The sequence below is a fragment of the Podarcis gaigeae genome (genome assembly GCF_964106915.1).
Source record: "Podarcis gaigeae genome assembly, chromosome: 13".
NCBI lineage: Eukaryota > Metazoa > Chordata > Lepidosauria > Squamata > Lacertidae > Podarcis > Podarcis gaigeae.
In genome coordinates, this window is record NC_139689.1 from 15,961,727 (window position 1) to 15,985,749 (window position 24,023).

The 24,023-nt window shown below is 46.9% G+C and overlaps 1 protein-coding gene and 1 long non-coding RNA gene across 3 annotated transcripts; one reads left to right on the forward strand and one right to left on the reverse strand.

Annotated features, from left to right (window-relative positions):
* Positions 1-4,922: 4,922 nt before the first annotated feature.
* On the reverse strand, positions 4,923-12,118 carry LOC310829276 (cardiotrophin-2-like). Its single transcript, XM_083707570.1, has 3 exons — positions 11,811-12,118; positions 9,378-9,526; positions 4,923-6,123 (listed from the first exon to the last, which is right to left on the reverse strand). The coding sequence occupies exons 1-3, from the start codon at positions 11,824-11,826 to the stop codon at positions 5,665-5,667; spliced, it is 624 nt and encodes a 207-aa protein (XP_083563696.1). The 5' UTR covers positions 11,827-12,118; the 3' UTR covers positions 4,923-5,664.
* A 523-nt stretch (positions 12,119-12,641) lies between these two features.
* LOC310829329 lies at positions 12,642-16,055 on the forward strand. Of its 2 annotated transcripts, none has more exons than XR_014557230.1 (2): positions 12,642-13,918; positions 15,714-16,055. It is a non-coding gene; the product is annotated as an uncharacterized lncRNA (long non-coding RNA). The 2 variants fall into 2 exon arrangements; XR_014557231.1 differs by lacking the exon at positions 12,642-13,918 and adding an exon at positions 15,240-15,487.
* Positions 16,056-24,023: the final 7,968 nt, after the last annotated feature.

Here is a 24,023-nt window from a genome sequence, read left to right on the forward strand (position 1 = left end):
GTTTGTAGAGACTTTTTTATTTGCACAGCTCAGTTATCATGTACACAGATATTGCACTCATCGAACATTACAAGTGAAAAGTACTCATGCATGTACAACTATTTTTCTACACAGGGATGAAGATTGTACACCCTTTGAGTCTCATGGGTATCAAAATAGGGGAAAGTTGCTAAAAGTCTAGATGTATCATTCTTTATAATGATCGGAGAGAGGACAAGGGTCTTGAGCATTCACCCTGAATTGTCTGCGCAAATTATGTGGGGAGGTGACAGCTGCTATTTATTATTTCATTCTGATTTGTTTGCAAGAAAGGCTATACAATGTTGCATCAAGCGGCTATGATCCCACACTTTCCTGTGTATTTCCCCCTCACTTTACTTGCCACAAAAGGTATGGAGTGTGTGTATGTTTTGGAAGTTGGTTTGTTACACGTGCACCACATCCGCTTTAATTGTGCAACCTAAATTTGCCAGTATGCAATTGAATCCCACCCACAAGATAGATAGCTACGGCTTCTTCACCCTCTGTGCATGATCAGAATTTCCCAGGATAAATAATGACATCCTCACAGCATGCTGTTAGTCATACCGGGCATATAAACATGTTTCATCATCGTATCTCAAAACAGAAGCAAACATATTGCGGTTTCTCCTGCTATTGTGCTTCCTGACACTATTCCTCATGGCCTCTTATCAAGCACAGTGTTTCCCTTATCTCTCCAGGAGCCAGTCTCACAGGGACTTATCCCTCCTGTCACAACAATCCTTACAAGCAGCTTCCAAAGAGCCAAACAGCTTCATGAATGCCATAAATTTTGCTCCATTCAGTAGGCCTCGTGGGCTGGGTCAGGCTGGATTAGCACCAAGTGAGGCACCGGTCACCAACGTGGTGCCCATGGCTGCAACCACCTCTTGTGGTGACTGGAAAATGTCTTGGGGAGCAGGAATCTCCACACCATTTTGAGGGCCTGCCTCTTTTTCTGTGTGTGTTTTTTTAAAATGTAGGCCATTATGCCGTACCTCGGGTTACAGACACTTCAGGTTACACACGCTTCAGGTTACAGACTCTGCTAACCCAGAAATAGTACCTCGGGTTAAGAACTTTGCTTCAGGATGAGAACAGAAATCGTGTGGCAGCAGCAGAAGGCCCCATTAACTAAAGTGGTACCTCAGGTTAAGAACAGTTTCAGGTTAAGAACGGACCTCCAGAACAAATTAAGTTCTTAACCCAAGGTACCACTGTACTCCCATGGCAGCCATTTTGTGACTGGCGCCCACACCACTTTCTCAAAAATTCCACATGTACCCACTGCCTCAAAAGAGGTTGGCACACCCTGCTCTGAGGAATTATGAGAAATTCAAAGGATGCCTAGAGAGCTTCCTGTCTCACGACTCTTCAAACATGGAACTGGACCCGGCTGTGCACATCCATGCTCAGAAGCCTTCTTTAACCTTCTTATAGAGCCCTTCCCTCTCACAAAAACCAGCGGTTGCCATCTTGTCTCTGGCGGCTGGATGAAAGGTGCCAATAATACAACTGGCTTTCTTTTTTTTAATCCCCCAGCATGAAGTGGCAGGGGGGAGCTGCACCCGTTGAATTTTGGTCTGTCATTCAAAGCATAGTAGGAGGCTTGTGCGGTCTTTCTTTCGGCCTCTCTTTGCTTCCTTTGGGGTTGAAGCAAACAGGGATAAGATGCACCCACGCTCATCCAACAGGGGGCAGCCGTGGCTGTGTCTTGATGGGGGTAGCGTTTGGTGGGTAGGGGGGTAAAGGAAGGATGGAATTAGAAATTATAAAGAAAGCAGGGGAGACAAAGGAAGAAACTGAACACCACCGTGAGCTTAGAGAGCCTACACAACAGCCAGTTCCAATCTCTACACATTCCCAGCGACAACACCCAGAATTCCTGGCTCCCGTCCATTGCTTTCTTTTCTCTGCAATTCGTTGGAAAGGGTGTGAATTGTTTTTTGAGGGAGAGTGACACTCCGGTCTCTGAGCAGATAACCTTGGACTCAGAGGCTGACAAGCTTCCCCACACACCTTCAAGAGGCAGCAAACAAAGGTCACACTTTCTCCTCCTCCTCCTCCTCTAGTGCCAGGGAGCTTCAAAGGCAGGAAGCGCACGGTCCTGTCACTTTCGTTTCCTCAGAAGTGACGCAGGACAACGGACACATCCATGCTGCAAAAGATACTTGCAGCATGACGGCTTGGAACTCCAGGGTTACGCCACTAACTGTGGACATTTCATGCCGTATTTTTGCACGCAGGACCCATATCTGAGGATGCACTTCTTTTTAACTACCGTATTTTTTGCTCTATAAGACTCACTTTTTCCCTCCTAAAAAGTAAGGGGAAATGTGTCTGCGTCTTATGGAGTGAATGCAGGCTGCGCAGCTATCCCAGGAGCCAGAACAGCAAGAGGGATTGCTGCTTTCACTGCACAGTGATCCCTCTTGCTGTTCTGCCTTCTGAGATTCAGAATATTTTTTTATTGTTTTCCTCCTCCAAAAACTAGGTGCGTCTTGTGGTCTGGTGCGTCTTATAGAGCGAAAAATACGGGTATATACTTTTTCTGGTGGAAGTGTTCCCACCCAATTAGCCCCAGGCAGCATGGGAGTTGTAGTCTGGCAACGTCTGAGGGCCGCAGATTCCCCAGCTCCACATTAAGCCACATTAAGCTCCACATTAAGGCCTAACTTAGACACTGCGACTGTCCCTCCCTCTGTGCAGATATTCTGCAAGCTGTGTTTGCAGACATCAAGACAGGAACCAGACGGAAGGGCTAGATATTTAGGTGCAGGGTTACGTGGCCCAGTGCCACTTCTTGCTCCCGTGTTAATAACACCTGCACAGGGATTTTGCAAGTCTGGAAAGCAAGTCTCCTGTTTCCTCAAACACAATTTTGGGGCTTCTCCAAATGACCTGTTCACTGAGCCATTCCATTTGCTTTCTTTGCACAAAGCTTAGACAGAAGTTAGAATATCCCCAGGCGTTACTGAACGCTCATTCTGATTTGTTTGCAAGGATGTTATACAACAGTGAAAACCTTCGTGCTGATTTGCTAAGACATTTTCTTGTTAACCATTTGTATGCCCCTCACTTTTCAGTGCATTTCCTCATCACTTTCCTAACTGCAAAAAGTTTGTGGTTTTTTAAAGTAAGTTTGTCACACTACGGTGACATACTTTAGTTAATGAAACCTAAATTTCTGGTATGTGGTTGAATCCCAACAGCAAACTAGCAATTGACTAGAGGCTCCTTTTGTTAGGGATTGCATACCTGCACCAGTCTTTTGCAAGAAGCATAGTACAGCTCACATTTTGTCTTTGGAAAGTCTCTCAATCAGGCAGTGTATAAGGATCACAGGGCAAATACATCAGGGAGGGGTGTTACCATTTTTACTCTTGATTTTGGATGTTAATTTGAGCTCTTCTTCAACCTAGTTCTGCCAAAATAGACTACCGTTGCCCAAACACCCACACCTTCACAGACAAAAAGAGAGAGAAACCCTGGGACCCTCCAATGTCATGGATTTTATTAGACAAAATAAGGTCCCATGTATGTACAAAAGGCAAGGATACATCCAGAGAAATCCTTCAAGGAAAATGGATGATCATTGAGGTACCAAAAATATACTATTTTCAACATTCTTTTTTTTAAGTATTTAAAAATATACAAAATAAAATCATTTTTTTAAAAAAAACAATTTATATCGAGAGGTGAGAAAAATTATGAAGAATATAAAAGACTTTATTTTAAAGCCACTTCGTTTTACCCAAGATGGCTGCATATCCTCAGGAGTTTACTCCCTACATACCCAACCATCCCAGAAATGGCTATACCTCACTGCTGTTACAAATATCTAAGGCACAAATAACAGCAGTCCCATAACTCTTTTCCTCACTACCACCAGGTCTGATGGGCTCTTCAGATGTGGTTAACCAGGATGACATCAAACCAAGCAGTAATGTGCACGTGTGAACAGCTACCTCAGATAGAACTCCCGTTATCTCCTCACATCGCCAAATTCATCAAGGGAATTGGCCATCACCCCCCCAGCCTGGTGTCCTCTAGATATTTTGGACCACATCTCCCATCATCCATAACCACTGAGTGCTCAAGGGACCATCAGGTAGTGTGAGACAACTGCCTCAGGTAGTAAATGCTGGAGGGCATGGAGCAGCAACAAGGTTGTGGGGACAGAACGGCATGTGCCCTGCAGCCTGCCTCACATCCCACAAACTAGCCTTCTGCCCTAAGATGCAAGGGAGAACGCTGTTCTGTTGACACTGTTGACATAAGATCCAACGGTCGTCGCTTCAGGCAATGAAATGTTTTGGGCCAGTCCTGTCAGGTGACAAATGTCTATGTGTGATGCCCCCGCCTCCTTGAGGAAGTACTGATGAATATGTAAATTACATACACTAGAAAGTGTCAAGTATGGATATGAAACACTGACATGTCACAGACAGCCATGTGTTGGGGTTGCAAGGACCAGAGTATTGACATACATTATTAGTGTCCTCGTTTTACAATCTATTTTGTAATTTTCCATCCTTTTCTAAATGGCCACCCCCCTCTGTGGAATTTCTCTCTCTCCCTCTCAAAATAGAATAAATTAGATCCCATTGCCCCTCCTTAAATAGTACATAAATAACCCATGCAAACTTCGCTGGGACATAAATAACAATCATTTCATAAATATGCATGTGTGTGCACGCGCACATGTGCTTGTATATAGATCAGAATTGCCAATGTGGCCTACTCCAAATGTTTTGGACTACAACTCCCATCAACCCCTGCAAGGACTGCCAAGCTGTCTAGAGCTGATGGGAATTGCAGTCCAAAACACCTGAACAGCAGTAAATTGGAAAAGGCTGGGATGGATGGACAGATCAGTAGACAGATCTAGTTCTCTCTCTCACCCCCCCCCCCCGCATTGTAACAGTAGAGTTGAAATCATATTAATCTCAGTTTACGTGTATGCCTGCCTATTTGCCACTGAAAATTATAGACCACCCCCAGCAGGAGGACAAAGTGCAAAACCAGGAAGCATAAATGCAAGAGATCTTGCTGAGCACAAGTTGACCTCATAGGGTGAAGACAGACTTAAAGAACTTGGGGTGACCAAGGCCTTAGAACTGAAGTGACAGGCAAGTCTGCCAGCCAATCATGTCCAACCAACAGCCTTGTCCTTCCTCCTCACTGACACTTGCAGGTAGGTTGTCTGTCTTTTTAAATACACCTTTTAAAATGTTGCATAAACATTCTTATGCATTTATCATTTGTTGCCTTATTATTATTATTTAAAATGGGAAAGGTGTTTTTTTTTTAGTACATGATCTGGAGAGGCCCTTGGTGACATCACAGGAGAGCAGCAGCCAATGAACACCATGCACAGCCAGGGGAGGCACCCAATCAGCACCACGCACAACCACAGGCTTCTACTGAAAACCTGACGAGTGAGTTGCTGCTTTTTCCAGAGCTCAGCTCTGGAGATAAATAGATAAAGTTTGGACTGGACGCAACAAGGGCACTTCCAGACTTTCTCCACCAGTCTGTGGGTGTTGCGTCTGTCTTCTCCCTACGCCTGCTTCCCTAAGAAATCTGCGGCAAGGAGAACAGATGAACCCTTTAACCTGGGAGTTACTCCTTGAGCGATCCTTAGGCTGGGAATTTCTCCGCGAGGAGAGAGAAGTCTTTCACCGTCCTGTCAATCCACTCTTTGTACGTGTGGCACACCACGTAGCCCCGGACTTTCTTTTCGAACGTGTCGGCTTCCACAGACTCCAGCATGAGGGGGTCAGTGACGGCAGCGGGCGGCGCTCCCAAGGCAGACATGATGGCCGTCAAGTTGCTGAGGAGGCCTTGGATGCGCAAGCGAGTCACCTTCAGCATATCCAGAAGTTCCACTTTGGTGGGGTTGAGCTCAAACTGGTCGTCCCGCACCAGCTGCAGGAACTCCGCGAAGGCGGTGTAGGCCTCGTAATTCTTCTCCACACGCTTGACGTGGCTGAGAGTCCGCCATTCCAGGAACGGGATGGCGGCCGTTGGCACCCCTTCGTAGCGCAGCCTCCGGGCGTCGAAGCCGGAGTCGCTAAATGGGCTGCCTTGGTGACTCAGCTGGGAACAGAGAGAAAGAGAGAGGTTGTGTTTTTCAATTTAACAGGATTTGTACGCCACTCAATCACCCGTAACCTCCAAGCAGAAGAAAGCTGGCGCAGGAATGCGCTGGAGAAATAACTGTCAATAGAGGTTGTGTTGTCTCCCGACACGCTCCGTTTTTATGGGGCTGCTGGCCCCTGGCACTTACATGCCAGGAAAACCTGTCGAGACTCTGCCAAAGGCATGGGACAGGAAAACAGACGTGGGAAATGTATTCCAGGGAAACTACCAGCAGTTCAGGGAAAGGCCTACAGCTCAGTGGCGGTACATGTGTTTTGCATGCGAACAATTCTGGGCTCAATCCCCAACATCTCCAGGAAAGTCTAAGACTGAGAAAATCCCCTGCTTCAGATTCTGAAGCGCTTCTGAGCTAGATGGACCTATGACCTGGCTCATTTTAAGCCAACTTCCTTTGCTTGCACTACCTAAAAGGGTAGACAATTTTCAAAGGGGTTAAATACAGTGGTACCTCGGGTTACATAAGATTCAGGTTACACACACTTCAGGTTACAGACTCTGCTAACCCAGAAATAGTACCTTGGGTTAAGAACTTTGCTTCAGGATGAGAACATAAATCGTGCAGCGGCGGCGGCGCAGCAGCAGCAGCAGGAGGCCCCATTAGCTAAAGTGGGGCTTCAGGTTAAGAACAGTTTCAGGTTAAGAACAGACCTCCAGAACAAATTAAGTACTTAACCCGAGGTACCACTGTATTATGAGCCACAGACGTGCATGTGGGCTCGAGGGTGCCTGCTGCGAAATGTGCCCTCGTCACTTCTCAGAAATCCTGGGGGTGGCACCCACCGGTACCAGGTTCCTTCATCCCTTTGGAATTCCTTGCAGGGAAGGCCAACAAAAACAGGCCTTTCGTTGTTCCCCAGATCAGCCGGCCGTAGTTCCACCTGAGTTCTCCACCCCCCCTTTTTACGAGGATGCCGTTGGCAGCTTGGCTGCACGCCAGAGCCCAGGCTGCAATGACCTCCCTACATCTGGCATCTTGTGCCCAGGCAGGTTGCGGGAAGCAGGGCACAGCAAATCTTTGGGCACTCTGCCACTGCCTGCAGGGATCAGAATAAAGGCGAAGGAGCAGCCACCGGAGAGCGGGAGATTTGCGCTCTCGATTGCAGATTTGGCCGGGGGGGGGGGGGGGCGACCAGTGACTCCTCTCTCCCTCGATCATGTTGCAAAGTCAAGGAACAAGTGTTGCGAGAACAATGGAGCAGCCGCGGGCAACCTTTCCGTGCTGTTTCCTGCTGGCGATACAGGTTTGCTCTGGATCCGCCAGAAGGGAAAGGGCTCGGTGTTGCTTTGGCTGCGGGTGCCTTTAGCCCGTAGCCTGAGGCGGGCACAGCTTGTTTGGTTACCTTGCCAGGACTGGAGCCCGGTCTGCAGCATTTCTGAGTCCTGCAGGGCCTAAGCTTGATCTGGTGAAAGGCATGGAGCTTGGTAGCCTTGCCTTGAGGGAAAGGAGTAGACCACCTGCCCTCTTTCCAGCACAGAGCATTTACACCAGAGGTGGGGAGCCAGATCCTTAGGACATCCCAGCCTCACGGGTCAAATTCAGCAAGTGGAAGGCACCTGTTATCTTAATGATAACAGGTGATTGGGCGCTTTGAAGCCCCAAAGTCACTAGCACTTCAAGGCTCTTGGTTGTGCACCAGCAGCCATTTTTCTACCTGTACAGCTCCTGACACCGGGTGCGGAGCAAGTGGGTGTGGCTTGGGGAAAACGGTTTCATGGGCCAAGTTTGGTCCACAAGCCCTAACCCTCAGTGATTACACATGTGAGGTTTAAAACCCTTTCACAGAATTATAGAACTGTAGAGTTGGAAGGGACCCTGAGGATCATCTAATCCAACCCCTTGCAATGCAGGAATATGCAACTGTCCCATACGGGAATCAAACCTGCAGCCTTGGCATTATCAGCGCCACGCTCTAACCAACTAAGCTTTGCTTCAGTCCAGCTTGTAATGTGACAGTGAGAAGTGTCATGCTTCAATTTAAATTATAGCAATTCTTTCTGAAGGTTCATGCACACTTATAAATTGGCATATCAATTTTTGTGCAAATCTGCACCCTCTGTTTTTTGGGTTATGCATATCCTCTGTGTTGGTTATGTGTAAGCGGCCATCTTAATACATAGATACTGCATATACAAGCAATGAAGTCAGATGGGGCCTGTGACCTTTAGGAGCTGCTTGTGAATTTTCCATAGGTATATGGCCGGGTGCTGTTGGAAGGAGAAGGCTGGACTGGATAAACCTTGGCCTGGTCATTTCTTAAGTCTTTAGCTTTGGTGACAAAAATGGAGATTTAAGCCTCACCTATGAAAATGTCCCAAGGATACATCAGAAATTTTTACCCAAAGAGCCTCCTATAACTTCACTACAAACATATCCCCTGACTTTCAAAAGGGGGCCTTGTGTCCTACATACCAAAGAACGCTGATCATATATCCAATGTGTTGTGTAGTTCTGCAACCAAATTCAGGAACTGGTCCTGGGCACAGAATCCCAATCTTTCATTTTTATGAGAAAGGACGCTTCTAGTCCTTAACGTTGCAAGGAAAGGTTGGAAAAGATGCAGGCAAAATCTTAAAAGCATTGCAAGAGATGGTGGCTCTGAGCAGGATTCTCAGATGTCAGCAGCGCCACTGCCCTGCATAGTTTCCTCTCTGTCATGCCAGGACTGGCAGAAATAAGGAAATGCATATGTATTTGCTTCATTTGCCTACTTTGCATAATCCTGCCCTCACTTTATTTCTTCTTTTCTTTTGCAAAATATAGGTCTGGAACAGAGCAGTTATTCTAAAAACATACACACACACACACACACACACACATATATATGTTTAGACTTTCAACTTGCTGCTTGCTGCTTGCCTATTAAGGACCCCCTTGCTATGGGTGATCCAGAGGATTCTGGGTTACATTCTGGGTGGCATGCTCTGCTCATGCAAAGCACTTCAACTGAAGGTGTAACGTTAAACAAACAAACAAAAAACCCTCGGGAAATTCTCAACCCCCCACCCACCCAACACACTGGATTTCAGAGGAAAGTGGGGAATCATGAGAAAGCTGCCTCCTGAGGAATGCCCACAAGGTAATAGGCTTCTGAGGAACTAGAGGGATTATTGGGAAATAGCTGGAAAGGGAAACAACCTTTGCGAAGCATAGGCAGAAGCTGCTCTTCCAGAAAAAAAGGCAAAGCTCTTACATAGGTGTTCAGAAGGACGGTGCTGTTGGCTTTCATGAGGCGGGCCAGGTTGAAGGTCTGGCCAATGATGGTGCTGAGAGATGAATCCCGGTCAGGGGAGACGATGTGGACCAGGCACAAATGTGCACAAATGACGAGGAGACTTCTGGCTGAAAAGGAACCAAATGAATATTCAGTGCAGGATTGGCGCAGGGTTGGGGTTTTTTAAAATTGGGCCCACCTCTCTGAATGTGGCTCCTCACCACCATCACTGCCATTTCCCTTTGGCTTCCTGTCTCTCCCGTTGCCTCAGTCCTGAGATAAGCTCGCTCAAAGTTCAGCCTCCCTCCCAAAATGTGGCAGCATCCTTGAGACGCCCATTCCCATCTGCCTGAAGATGTCCATCAGGTTGACGTTTTCTTAACCTCGGGAGTCAAGACGACCAGTTTGAGGCTTTTAAGGACACACAAGGCAACCGCTGTTTACGCTGCGCAGTCATCCGAAGCAGGAACACAGTCCTGCCATTAGGAAGTGATGCAAGGGTTTTAGGGCACTCATAAAGGATAGAGCCAGCGGTGGTTGTAAGGGTTATTAGAGCAGGGGTGGGCCCAAGGGCCACATTTCCTTCTGGACCACCTCCCAAGGGCCACCTGGGGCCAGAGGTCAATGTAGGCAGAGCAACACATGTAAAGTAGGCTCATTTCGACACACATCCCTCTCTAGACTCCAGTCAGACAAAGAAGAGGCATTGGCAGGGTTCAGGGACACATCCCAGCCAGGCAAAAGCATGCGCTACATGAAGCAGGCAGGGCCAATGAGGGTGTCTAGGGAGAGGGGTGTGGCCTGTGTTCCAAGGACCCGACAGCAGGGCCGGCCCCGGACGTTTTGTCACCTGAGGCCAAACTAAAAGTGCCGGTCCTCCCGGTTTGCCGCCACCACTACAGAAATCTGCTGCCGCCACCTCCTTGACCACAATTTCACAGGCACACTGGCACTACAGCAACCGGCTTGGAGTGTCACCAATGGCAATATGCCTGCACCACAGCGAGGAGAGTTGTAGGAAACGCCTTGCTTACACTCCCGGTTTTCCCATCACTCTCGTCATGGCGCAGGTGTTCTGCCATTGGTGATGCTCTGGGTTGGCAGCCATAGTGCTGGTGCGCCTGCACATTGAGCCAGTGGTGGGAGGCAGTAGATGCAGCCTCCAAGGAGCGCACCGCAAGCAGCCTTGGCTACCACAACGACGGGCAGCACTCTCCTTGGAGGATGCCGCCGCTGTTGATCCTGCCACTTGAGGCAGCTTCCTCAGCCTGCCTCTTGGGTGGGCCAGCCCTGGCAGACAGAGCGCTGCAGAGTTAGAGTGTTGAACTACGACCTGGGAGACCAGGGTTCAAATCACTCTCAGCCTGACCTACCTCACGAGATTGTTGTGATGATACAATGTGAAAGAGACAGGGGCGCAAACCATTTATATGCCACCTTAAGCTCCTTGAAGGAAAGGGTGAGATGGAAATATCCTGTGATAAGTAAGAATGGAAGCAAAGGGTAGCAATTATATTTCATTTAATATTTAATTTGTGTTGCCATGGGGAAGGGAAGGGCCAATTAAAGAATCAACTTCATGTCCATGCCGAAAGATGGAAAGAAGAGGAAGACGTCCTAGCCAAAGAAGAATGGATACAAAAATTTATGGAATACGTGGGAATGCTAAAACTTACCGGAAAAATAAAAAATCAAGATAACAAACTTTTTTTAAATAAAAGAATGGAAATGGTTTGTTGAATATATACAGACAAATTGTAAACAGATAAGAACATTGGCAGGATTATTGTAACAACCTGCAGTTTCATAAGAGTATATATTTAAAGTAGATGAATAAACGAATTAATTAAGTCAATTTGGATATGCAGAAAATATTAAAACTAAATTTTAGGAACCACAGAAAGAGGGGGGAGGAAGTCAGGTTTTGAAATGTTAAAATGGCTGTAAAATTATGGAAATGTATAATAAATAAATAAAATTTTAAAAAACCCACTTCATGTCTTAGCATGATTTGGCATTAATGAATCGAATAAAGACACACACAAACGTCTCAATGCAGACATAACATGCTTTGGACTGCGACTTGGGAGACCAAATCCATTTCAGACATGAAGCTCACCTGGTGACTTAGTTAGTCACCGTTTCTCAGACTAACCTACTTCACAGGGTTGTTTTGAGGGTGAGCTGGGTAGAACTACCCAGAAGGATAAAATGAAATAAATTAAGAGAAAATAGTGCTAGCTTGCATCCACAACTAACAAAAAAAAAGTGATACGATTACTGGAGCCATAACGTAACAAGTAGAATCCTCAATATTTTTTCGCCACCTCTAAAAAAAAAAACACCTTAAAAATCCAAGCACACACATGCATGTATTAGACCACCTTGGGGAAAAAGGAAGGTTGCACTTACCCAGAGAAAGAGTCATGGTTTCCTCACGGTTTTGAATCCCAGCGGAAATGCCAAGTTCTCTATGTCACCCCCTAAAGGTTGGCAAAGGTATCGCTCCTTCCAATGAATGGCTGCTGTCGCCCCCAAGTGGAGGATGTGGGTATCCCGCTGCTTTCTCAAATCACCTCTGCTGCCCCCAAGTGGAGGATGCTTGAATGTCTGGTCCTGATCTCTCTCTGCCTTTTTCTGAACCAGGAGATGCCCTCTAGTTGTGGGTTTCCTCTGCCCTGAGCCTGCTGCTGCTGCTGGTTGATGAGCCCCACTGAGACAGCTCTTTATATGCAGCCAAGGTGTTGTCCCCATCTTCTGAAATTCCCCAGCCTTCCTCCCCTCCCCTCTGTGGGCAAACACCTCCTACAGAAAGAGGAAGGGGGGGGGGAGAAGCATCATTTCTGCTTCCTGCTCCTAAGACACTAGGCTGGGGGGGAGGAGGGAGGGGAGGGGAGGGGCAGATTGTGAAATCTCTCCAATTTCCTGCACACTTGGGAAGAGAAGGAGGGAGAAATGAAAGAAAAGCCAGGAGGGCATTTTCCTTTCTGAATTGCACAGGGCTGTAGGTTGCTGGTTCAACCAGTGGGGCTCTGCTCTGGCAGATGGGGCTGGACGATTTGGTCAGCTGCCTAGGCCCAGGTGGCGTGGGATGGGCGACCCCAGACCACCACCCCACTGCTGAGGAGGGGCAACAGCAGCTGCCTCTGACAGTCCCTTGTCTTTGGTAGGGGGTCATCTAGTCCAACCAAGAACTGGGCCTGTCTGGGAGGGTTGCATCGTTCAACTTGCTCGTCTTCCTAGCCCACGACTGCCAACAGGCCTGCCCAATTTTGGGGGGCAGTTTAGGGATAAGGGAAAGAGCAGGGCCTTGCCGGCAGCTGTGGGACATGTTGCTCATCAGTCTCCCTGCCGCAGTCGGAGATGAAGGGAGGATCCCCCGGGGCTGAGGCGGCCAAATCGGAAGGGTGTGGAAGGGGCAGAGAGCCAAGCCCTGCTCGTCCCACTGTCTGGGGCCCGGCTCAGATTCTTCCTTTCTTGACGCAGCACATTCCTCTCTCAGCCGCACACATTCCTGTCCCTAAAGCGGATCCTTGCCATGACCTTGTGATTCCAAACAAATCAAGCCTGACCAACTTTCTCTGGTTGCTCAGAGTTGCGAGGTCTTTCCTGGCAGCATGTTTAGCAGACAGAAATCCAACAGGCAAAGTTTCCCCCACCCCAGGCGTTTTTTCCGGGCAGGGGGCAAAACACTCGCCTTGTTTGATTCCTGCCTGCCAAGCAACTGGTAAAGGCACTGGGAACTCTGCCCTGGGGGCAGTAGAAGAGAGAGAGGAAGGCCCTTCCATTCATGCTACCCTAAATCCGTTCTTCCCGCCCAGCCCCGAATACACTGGCATTATGCTCCACATTCTGACACAGTTTTATGGGCATGGATGGTGCCAAGAGCCAGACATTCCCCCCCTCTAAATAGCAGGAAGAGTCGGGTTGCTTATGTGTGTGTTTGTGTACATTATGTACATTACCGAACTAGGCGAATGCAGGGTGGGGTGAGGAAAGAGGTTGTGAAGTTTTTTCCTACTCGGGAGTAAAGCTTTCATTCGGGGAGAATCTGTGGGGCTCCAGAAGTGGGGAACGGGGAGCTCTGATCGAGTTGGACAAACAAAGTGAAGGCCTCGGGGCCGTGCCACCTGCCTGCTACAGGCCTCCTGGCACGTCCTGGCATCGGGTTACTGTTTGCGAAGAAACCGGAGACGCTCGAGAAAGAAAGAGGAGCAGCGGGCAAAGCGCCGGGCAAGGAGCCAGGCCTACTGGGTCCCCTTCCAGCTCAGAGACGGGTGGGGTGCGTTCGGAGTCTGGTGGGCCCATCACAGGCTCCATATCCCGTTTGGAGGGAAGGGAAACCGAGGTGCCAAGTAGGGGAGATCTCTGCTTAGTCAGGCATGCCACCCATTCATGCCAGTTGCGTAGGAAGAGCGGTTGCGCTTTCAGGCCCTGTTTGTGGGCTCCCCACAGGCGCCTGACTGGCCACTGGGAGAACACGACGATGGGCCCTGGGGGCTCTTCTTACATTTTAGCAGGTGTGCAGGAGAGGGGGGTCCAGCAGGTGCAGCTTGCCGCATGACGCAGGTCAGAAAAAGAGGATTTAGAGGTGGCGTGAATAAAGACTTGGCAGCTCGACTGCCCTTCTTCTCACCCACCCTGGCAAGCCTCCCATGCCTTTAAGGGCTGCTCGACAGGCAGAGCATCAACAGGTGTGGCTCCCTATCGCACACAATAGGGGGAGGCATTACCAGTTGGATCTCTGCCTGTTCCTCCTTTTGTCAGAGGCCCAGAAGCCTCATCTTCCCCAAACACCTTTGGCCCCTCCTGCCAGCAAGTCCGGAAAAGACATCTGAGCAACCCTTCGCTCGGGGGGGGGGGGGACAATGGAGGGTGGAGGGGAGGCTCCAGTATCTTCCACTTGGGCCTCCCACCCAGCCTAGATCTGCACGGTCTACTCAGTCTGCTTTCCTGCTGCCCCTTCCCTAAAACATGCTTAGAGCCAGGATAATGGAGCTCAGACTTTGCCAGCATGGTGCCCTCCGGTCCAGCTGTTTTGAACAACTACTCCCATCAGCCCCCGGCCACTTTCTTGAGCTCCCATCCCCACCCGCTTTCAAAGTTCAGGCAAATATTCTGGTCCTGAGGCATAGATTTTTTTTAATATACAGTATAAGAAAGTCGAAGCAACACTCTTGGTTCAGGTTTGATGAGGCCCTAAGCTACTGAAAAGGGGTCGGCGGCTCAAATCCCTGTGGCAGGGTGAGCTCCCGTCTTTCGGTCCCAGCTCCTGCCCACCTAGCAGTTTGAAAGCACCCCTAAGTGCATGTAGATAAATAGGGACCGCTTTATAGCGGGAAGGTAAACGGCGTTTCTGTGTGCTGCGCTGGTGCCGGCTCGCCAGAGCAGCTTCGTCACACTGGCCACGTGACCCGGATGTTTCTCCGGACAGCGCTGGCCCCCCGCCTCTTAAGTGAGATGGGCGCACAACCCTAGAGTCGGACACGACTGGCCCATACGGGCAGGGGTACCTTTACCTTTAAGCTACTGAAGGTAATGGGGCCCTTTATATGTCGAGCTGTCCTTTGTCAACAACAAATTGTCACTCTTTTTTGTGTTGAATATAGGCTATATGGTAGTTTATGGACCTAATAGGTATCTAAAGCCATTTGCACATAACAAAATATGCATTTTATCAAAGTAATTGTTGAACTGAAATACAATTTTAGGGAGCAGGCTAGCAGGCGGGGCCCATTACTTACATCATAGGAGCCTACACAACACAAAACACTGTTGCTGTAGGTAGGTTTAATTTTATTTATTTTTTATCTTATATTTTGGAAATGTACATCCAGGTACATTTTTCCTTTAACTTTTTTGGGGGGCCCCAAGAGAGTGGGGCCCTAATCTATAGCTTGTTTAGCTTATATGTAAATCTGGTACTGCTCTTGTTGATGACAAGGCAACGGTGGTCAGTCCCCCTCCAGCTGCAAATCAAAACATAACAACCTTATAAATCCAGCTGCATCCATAATATTGTTGAAGAGGCACTAAACGAGAAGACTTCCTTTCTTTTTCCTTTTTCTTGTTCTTGCAAGCATTACTGGGTGAGCAGAATACGCTTAATCATTTTGTTCCTGCAAAGTAGTTTCGGGCTCCGGTTTCTGATGCGTGGGGCCTCGGGTGTGTGTTATGGGGTGGACCTAAAATTCGTCTTGGTTCACTCACTAGCAACCTTTCCAAGAGTTAATTATTAGGTGCCCTAGACAGTGAAACACACTCTCCTTCCCAGTGACTGATTTCTCTCTCTCTCTCTCTCTCTCTGTCGCTAAGGAAATGAAGTCGGATGCCTGGGCATGCCAACTTCTTCCACTGCAAGTCTGGGCCTATCCCTTCATCTGGACTGGACCTTGACGTCAGGTGGTGAAATCCGCCTTCACCCCTCTTCTGGAGATTCCCCAGCGTGTCTGTGAATCGGAAGCAAAATCTGGGACAGTGAAAGTGACTCATTCTGGCTAGGAAGGCAGGTGGACTTAGCCCCAGGCGACATTGTCTGAAGCCACTTACAGAAGCTCAAGCTCATGTTGCCTGCCTCTCCCCTGCAAAACGCTTTTTAAAATAAATGAACAGCAAGCATGGTTGTTTTGACTTTCGTTGCTGCTGCTTCTATTCGAATCTGGCACTGGAATTATTTTGGCTGGGTTTGGGGGAGTCAGGATTCCTGGGTTTTCTCTCTTTCTTCGTTCTGCACTTTGATGAAAAGGAGCAGATTTCTACCTTAAAAAACCCCTGCCTGGCCACTATGGTGTAGTTGTAGTTTGAGGGCTGGATTCCAGGGAACACTCGGAGACCTGGGTTCAAATCCCTGCTGCACTGAGGTTTCCTTTTACAATTAAGAGCATATAAATTTTATGGAATAAATAAATAAAAGTGCAAGTGCATTCCTCAAAGACTCAGAGACATTGCAGAGAGACGTGGCAGGGCTTTCCAGTGTAGCGGTTGCAGCGTAGAACTGGACTTGGGTTTGAAGCCCGGCTCAGGGCTTGTCCACACTCCTGCTTGTCCTAGTGTCCCTATTTTCCAGGGACAGTCCCAGATTTACAGAAGCTGTCCCGGTTTCTGATTTGATCTCAGAATGTCCCGGTTTTTCCTTAGGATGTCCCTATTTTCATTGGAGAACTGTTAGAGGACATGGTAGGAGGTCCCTATTATCATCAGCAAATTGTTGGAGGGTATAGAATAGGACACCCCTATTTTCATCAGATAACCTTTTATTTTCATCAGATAATTGTTGGGATGCCCTTATTCTCATCGGAGAAATGTTGGAGGGTATGCTAGAAAGCATCAGTCAAGTTTTCCACTTGTCCGGTTTCTAGGCAGGGGTCTGAATGGTTTTTGCCCTTACTTTCTCAGGGAAAACCTGCTCTTTAGCAATAAATGTCAGTCTGGAGAAAACCCAATTGACGTTTGCTCTGATTCAGTGGCCAAGATCAGATTTCCCTGGTAAGAATGAAATGAAATTTATTACGGTCAGAGACCAGTTTGAGAAACACAAATGGCACTACAATCCCAATAGCAAAACAAACATTTAAAACAATATACAACAATGAATTTTAAGTTTAAAAGTGCGATAGGCATATAAACACATAAAAACTTTAAAATAGACTACCTTAGAAAAATTTCCCTGGTAGAAAGCGGCGCGGTAAAGGGATGGCATGGCCGTGGGTCAGCCACTGAGTATCTCCACCAAACCTGAGGCTGAACCAAGCCCAGGGAAGGAGCTCACTGGTATGAGACATATGCTTGGCATGCAAAAGGTCCCAGGTTGTTGTTGTTAAAAAATGTATACCACCCTATAGCACAGGTCTCAGGGCGGTTCATAGAATAAAATCATAATATAAAAACACAAAATACATAATCAAATCAAAAACAACCCAATAATCTCCCCTCACTATCTCCAGGTAGGACTAGGAATCTCACATCTGAAACCCTAGAGCAGGGGTCAGCAAACTTTTTCAGCAGGGGGCCATTCCACTGTCCCTCAAACCTTGTGGAGGGCCGGACTATATTTTTTGGAGGGAAAGAGAATGAATTCCTATGCACCACAAATAACCCAGAGATGCATTTTAAATAAAAGGACACATTCTACTCATGTAAAAACATGCTGATTCCCGTCCGCGGGCCGGATTGAGAAGGCGATTGGGCCGGATCCAGCCCCCAGGCCTTAGTTTGCCTACCCATGCCCTAGTAGCCAGTCAGTGTTGATGGTAAACCCAGTCAGATAGACCAACTGTCTGACCTAGAATAAACCAATTCTAAGCCTACCCCAGAAACTGTTCTGAGGATGAAGAGGGTGGATGGGGAGAACCCAGCGTACTGCCCTGAGCTCCTTGGAGGAATAAGAGTAGATTATGATGTACCTGGCAACAGTTCTTGGGCAATTCTTCACCCACCGTATTTCTCGTTTGTTGCTAGACTTCCTGGTTACCGCAATAGGTGCAGAAATCCCAAGGGAGCAGAAAAGACTATGTATGCAACCACGGCCACGTGGATGTTATTGGTCCAGAGATGGAAAGAAGATAAAGTCCCTACCAGAGAAGAGTGGCAGATCAAATCAATGGATTATGCCAAAATGGCTAATATTACCGTAAGAGACAGAAATGTGGAAGACTAAAATTTTAATAAGGAATGAGGGAAAATTATAACCTATCTTAAAAAACCATTGTAAACAGTTACAATCATTTTGGACACAATGGAGATGTAAAAGATTTGGATTATCATAAAAGATGCAGGAGGAAATGATTAACAATAAGGCCCACAAAGGGGAGGGGGAAAGTTCTTTGGAATCTTGTTTTTATGCTGTATGTTCGATATGTGACTGTAAAATTTTAATCCGAAAAACCAAATAAATAAATTAATTTTTCTCATTTGCTTGTTTGTTTATACTGTTCTTCGTTGGGGTGTGTGTGTGCTGACTTGATGCCCCTTCTAATTCTTGGATCTAGCAAGTGTTAACATCTAAGCAAATTCCTGGAATACCCAGGCTAGCTTTCGGGTGAGGTAATGGCCCATGAAGGTAAGAAAGGAAGTGGTTCAGCACCAGGGGACAAATGGGTGGTCCCCCCTCTTCTCTCAACTCACTGGTAGTTAGAAAGGCAAAGGCCAAAGTGGATAATTGTGTAAAAGTGTAATCTAGAAGCTGGAGGAGGAAGAAGGCTGAAGCCTGTGAGACAGAGACATGCCTCATTTCTGCTTGCAGCCAAGGCTGCAGCCATGAAGGGAGCCAGATTCTCTCGGGGTGTTGATGCTTTGAACCCCTCCATCGTAGGCTCAGGTTGTATGTGTGTATAAATAAACTGTTAAATATTGGGTGGACATAGCAGACGACACAGAGACTTCTCCAAGTAGCAAGTTGTAAGCTGCAACTGAACTGAACAGCAAACAGCTCATCCAGCCTGCTTTTATAGGCAGCCGGCTGTCAGCATTGTAACAACACCCCAGGGTTTCCCGCCTAAATTAACTGACGTGGACCTGAGTGAAAACTATATACACAATACCCCTGGTGGCCAGGGTGAGAACTTCAATACATGACATAAACCATATCTTATAAAGATGCCACAGTCTCCGCTGTGCCTCGTTCCAAAGGAAACACAAACTCTGGTTAAGCGCCTCAACAAATAACTGGTCGAACTCGGGGATCCTTGGATGCGGGCAGCCATGCAAGATTCAAACTAGCAGTTAGCTGGGATAGCGAGAGGGGGGAAACTTTATTTGGAGTTTTGGTTTTAATTGTTGTTGCAGAAAAGCCACAGCTGGCCTTCACCATCCCAGCCTCAAATCAGACAGAGGGCCTTCTCAGTAGTGGCACCCGCCCTGTGGAACGCCCTCCCATCAGATGTCAAGGCAATAAGCAACTATATTACTTTTAAAAGACATCTGAAGGCAGCCCTGTTTAGGGAAGCTTTTAATGTTTTTAATGTTTAATGCTGTATAGTGTTTTTAATATTCGTTTGGGAGCTGCCCAGAGTGGCTGAGGAAACCCAGCCAGATGGGCGGAGTATAAATAAATTATTATTGTTATTATTAAGTCAAAAGGAACATGACAGATGCCATCAAGTGACTGGCAGAGAAATGATTACTGTATTAAGGAGAACTTACATTTTGCAGCATGAAATACAAACTGTTAAAATATTTTTATTATTTTTTTAAGAATCTTTTCCTGGAACAATTTTTTAACATGTGGATTTGGTTTCTGTCTTCCTCTGCCAGCTTTTCCCCTGTAAAATGGGTATTTTGTGGGGCTCATGATAGTTCCTTAGATCAGTGGCGTAGCGTGGGTTGTCAGCACCAGGGCAAGGCAAGTAATTTTGCGCCCCCTAACCCGTGGATTTGCACCCCCTAACCCTAACCCCCAGATGTTGCGCCCGGTGCGGCCAGCCCCCCCCTGTACCCCCCACGCTACGCCACTGCCTTAGATTTCCAAGAGTTCCCCAGGGTCCAAAAAGGCTTGGGATCAGGGCATTGATGGAGATGGTCAGTTTGGTGTTGCCAAGGGCCTAGTTCTCACTGAGGTAGCAATTCCTTGTGGCTTGGCTGTACCCCTTACGGCGGCAGGTGGGGGTTACAGGCGTTGGAACACTCTTCCATTTTGAAGGGGAAAACACCCTACACACAGAAAATTAGATTTCAGGGGGGAAGGCATGCAAAGATTTTTTTTTGTAAGATGAAGCATTTCAAACACCCCATTTACAGTCTCAAGCGGTACAGCCCAGACCCAGGATTTTTAACACCTCCATGGAAAGCTGGTGGCAGTTATGGTGGTACAGGCGATTATAGCAATTTTTCTGGTAACAGTGTTTGCTGGTGGGGGTGGCGGGGCCCAGCTGAGTGCAGGATCATGACTGTGTGCCGAGCAGAAAATCAAGATGGCAAAACCCCCAAACCCACTTCCTAAAACACACATCTCTCATATTAAAACAGTTTTGATTAATAACATAACCAGGAGCCGCAGGCTTTCCAAGTAATTCTGTATTGTTTCAAAGGAGGAAATAATCTCAACTATTTTATAGATAAACAAGCCACTAAAATGTCCTTGCTCCTTAGCTGGAATGTTGCATGTCTACTAAAAATAGGTCCTTCCTTTTACCAGAATGAATCATTACATATTTTGGAGGGGGGGAAATGGCCTTGTATAAGGAAACATAAATACAGCTCATCAGAAAGGCAGCTTAAACTGAGATATCTCCCCTCACAGTCTTACAGTTCCAAGAGAAGAGAGACTGACGATTCAACTGCTCTGGGAATTGTAGATCTATGAGGGGAATAAAGTAAAGGTAAAGGTACCCCTGCCCGTACGGGCCAGTCTTGACAGACTCTGGGGTTGTGTGCCCATCTCACTCAAGAGGCCGGGGGCCAGCGCTGTACGGAGACACTTCCGGGTCACGTGGCCTGCGTGATATCGCTGCTCTGGCGAGCCAGAGTCGCACACGGAAACGCCGTTTACCTTCCCGCTGGTAAGCGGTCCCTATTTATCTACTTGCACCCAGAGGTGCTTTCGAACTGCTAGGTTGGCAGGCGCTGGGACCGAGCAGCGGGAGCGCACGCCGCCGCAGGGATTCGAACCGCCAACCTTTTGATCGGCAAGTCCTAGGCGCTGAGGCTTTAACCCACAGCGCCACCTGCGTCCCTATGAGGGGAATAGGTGTCCCCTAACACCTCTCAGCAGTGTTATCAAACTATAATTCCCAGGGTTCTTTCAGGGGGAAGGTGTGCAGTGTAGATGGGGCCCTGGTCTGAATCAGAGTTGTGCCCTCAATCTTTCCCAGCATCAGGATCTTTTCAGGGAGTCTTCTCTTCTCATGAGGTGGCCAAAGTATTGGAGCCTCAGCTTCACAATCTGTCCTTCCAGTGCGCACTCAGGGCTGATTTCCTTAAGAATGGAGAGGTTTGATCTTCTTGCAGTCCATGGGACTCTCAAGAATCTCCTCCAGGACCATAACTCAAAAGCATCAATTCTTTGGCGATCAGCCTTCTTTATGGTTCAGCTCTCACTTCCTTACATCACTACTGCGAAAACCATGGCTTTAACTATACGGACCTTTGTTGGCAAGGTGATGTCTCTGCTTTTTAAGATGCTTCCTAAGTTTGCCATTACTACAACTCAATTCTTCAGATTCACTTACGGCATCGTGAAATGAGGGGTCGGTCGAGTTTATTTGAAAAGGAGTCCAATTAAATGCAATAGAACGTTTTTGTTGTTTCACAGTCTGGTTTTTGTTTTGGGGTTTTGTTGAATTTCTCTCATTTCAGTGTAAAAGCCACATCAAAACCTTTTATGCAATACTGTATTGGAAAGCTCTCCCCCTAGGGATGTTTGCCTGGCGCTAGCACTGACAACTTTTCAGTGCCAGGCAAAAACTGTTCTTTAAAATTCTCCCAAGTATTTGGGCAATAATTTTGTTCCGATCTAGGAGTTACAATCCTGATTATTGTATAAAATACAATATTGTATATATTGTATAAAATGCAAAATACTTTTTAAGGCACCTCTAGGCCATCACTAGGGACACGGGTGGGGCTGTGGGTAAAACCTCAGCGCCTAGGACTTGCCGATCGCATGGTCGGCGGTTCGAATCCCCGTGGCAGGGTGCGCTCCAGTCGTTCAGTCCCAGCGCCTGCCAACCTAGCAGTTCGAAAGCATCCCCGGGTGCAAGTAGATAAATAGGGACCGCTTACCAGCGGGAAGGTAAATGGTGTTTCCGTGTGCTGCGCTGGCTCGCCAGATGCAGCTTGTCACGCTGGCCACGTGACCCAGAAGTGTCTTCGGACAGCGCTGGCCCCCGGCCTCTTAAGTGAGATGGGCGCACAACCCTAGAGTCGGACACGACTGGCCCGTATGGGCAGGGGTACCTTTACCTTTACTTTTTAGGCCATCACTATTTCTGGACGGGATTCAGTCACATACCATCATATTCAGGCGGCGCACTTAAAAAAGGGGGCTTGATACCATCAGTTATTTGAAAAATTTAAATCTGACAAACAAAAGGGGTTCTCAGCAGAAATTTCCCGATTCGAATCTGATCTTGTAAACTCTAAAAGAAAAACTCTTTCCAAAACTTACCGACTCCTCCTTGACTGGACAGTCAAGGAGGAGGAGGTAACAGTGGCAATGGTGAGGTAGGTGGTCCCAGGATTTTGGCCATTCAATAACCATGGCCCAATGGGAAAATTTATGGAAGATCAATTGGAAATTCACAAACTGTTACACAATTAGAGAAAACTTTCAAAAAATGCAACATCGATGGTTTCTAACACCATGGAAACTTTCAAAAATGTATAAAAATGTGTCAAGTAATTGTTGGAGATGCGGAGACTCAGGAACATTCTACCATATGTGGTGGATATGTAGGAAAATACAGGTATTCTGGGAGAGTATACATGCAGAACTGCAAAAAAATGCTAAAGATCTCTTTCAATAAAAAACCAGAGACCTACCTCCTGGGAATAACAGATTTGGATATTCCACAAAAGAGGAAGGGTATCTTTTTATACGCGACGGCAGCAGCAAGGGTTTTGATCGCAGCAAAATGGAAGAGTAATGAAATCCCCTCTATACAAGATTGGATCCAAAAGCTGACAGAATATGCCGAATTAGATGGTTTATCAGAAAAAATAAAGAATAAATCAAAACAGGAATTTGTTTCTAAATGGGAGGTTTTCAAAGAATATCTGAAAAATAAATATAGTAGTTTAAATTCTGTTGCAGCATTCGAGGAACTTCAGTGATAGTTGCTAGGTAGATAGAAGAAATTAGATTTATTGAGAATAAGTTTAATTATGAAAAAAATGTGTATTGGCAATACGTAATATGAATTTGAAATATGGAATAGACGGGAAGTTGGGTCTTTAGTGTTAAGACCAATAGATATTTTATTGTTTGCCAAGAAAATTATGTATCTATTGTTATTTTTGTAATTTGTGTGTAATTTGGTATTTGTGTTTTTGTGTGTGTGTTTTTTTCTTGTTGTATAAATAAATATTTAAAAAGGGGGGGGGCTTGAGAGGTCTTGTGCAACGAATCTGCTTCTTTAGAAGACTGGACTCTTTGCAAGAAAATGGTGGGGAAACCCACTGGAAAGTGTGGGACACTTCCTTTGACGCAAGATCACACCTTCCTGCATACAAACGATAGTGGATGCTCGTGTCTAATCTACCTGCAAACAAATCAGGATGAATACTAAATGAATAGCTTGTCCGGAAGCAGCCTGAGTGTAAAGTATCACTTCAATGGATAATGTTTGCTATGTGTGGTATGTTTTGCATATTCCTTTTTAAAAAAATAAAGTCACTTCAAGTCTTCCTTGATTGTCGGAAGTGATAAATAAATTGAATTAATTGTATTCATAAGCAAAGCTGCTCTCTTCCCAGGGCTTCATTTGAGCCGGAACTCATGTAGCGGTTGAAAGCATGTATGCTGAGCCAGGTTTCCTCTGTTTGCCTAAGGCAACATACTCTTTGGACTCCTGCAGTCTGGTGGGTTCCCCGCCTCGTCTACTCTGTAACTTATCATTGATGCAATAAGAGTGCATTAGTGGGAGATTTTTACTGGCTCATGTACACACTATTTCACTTTATGAGTTGTTC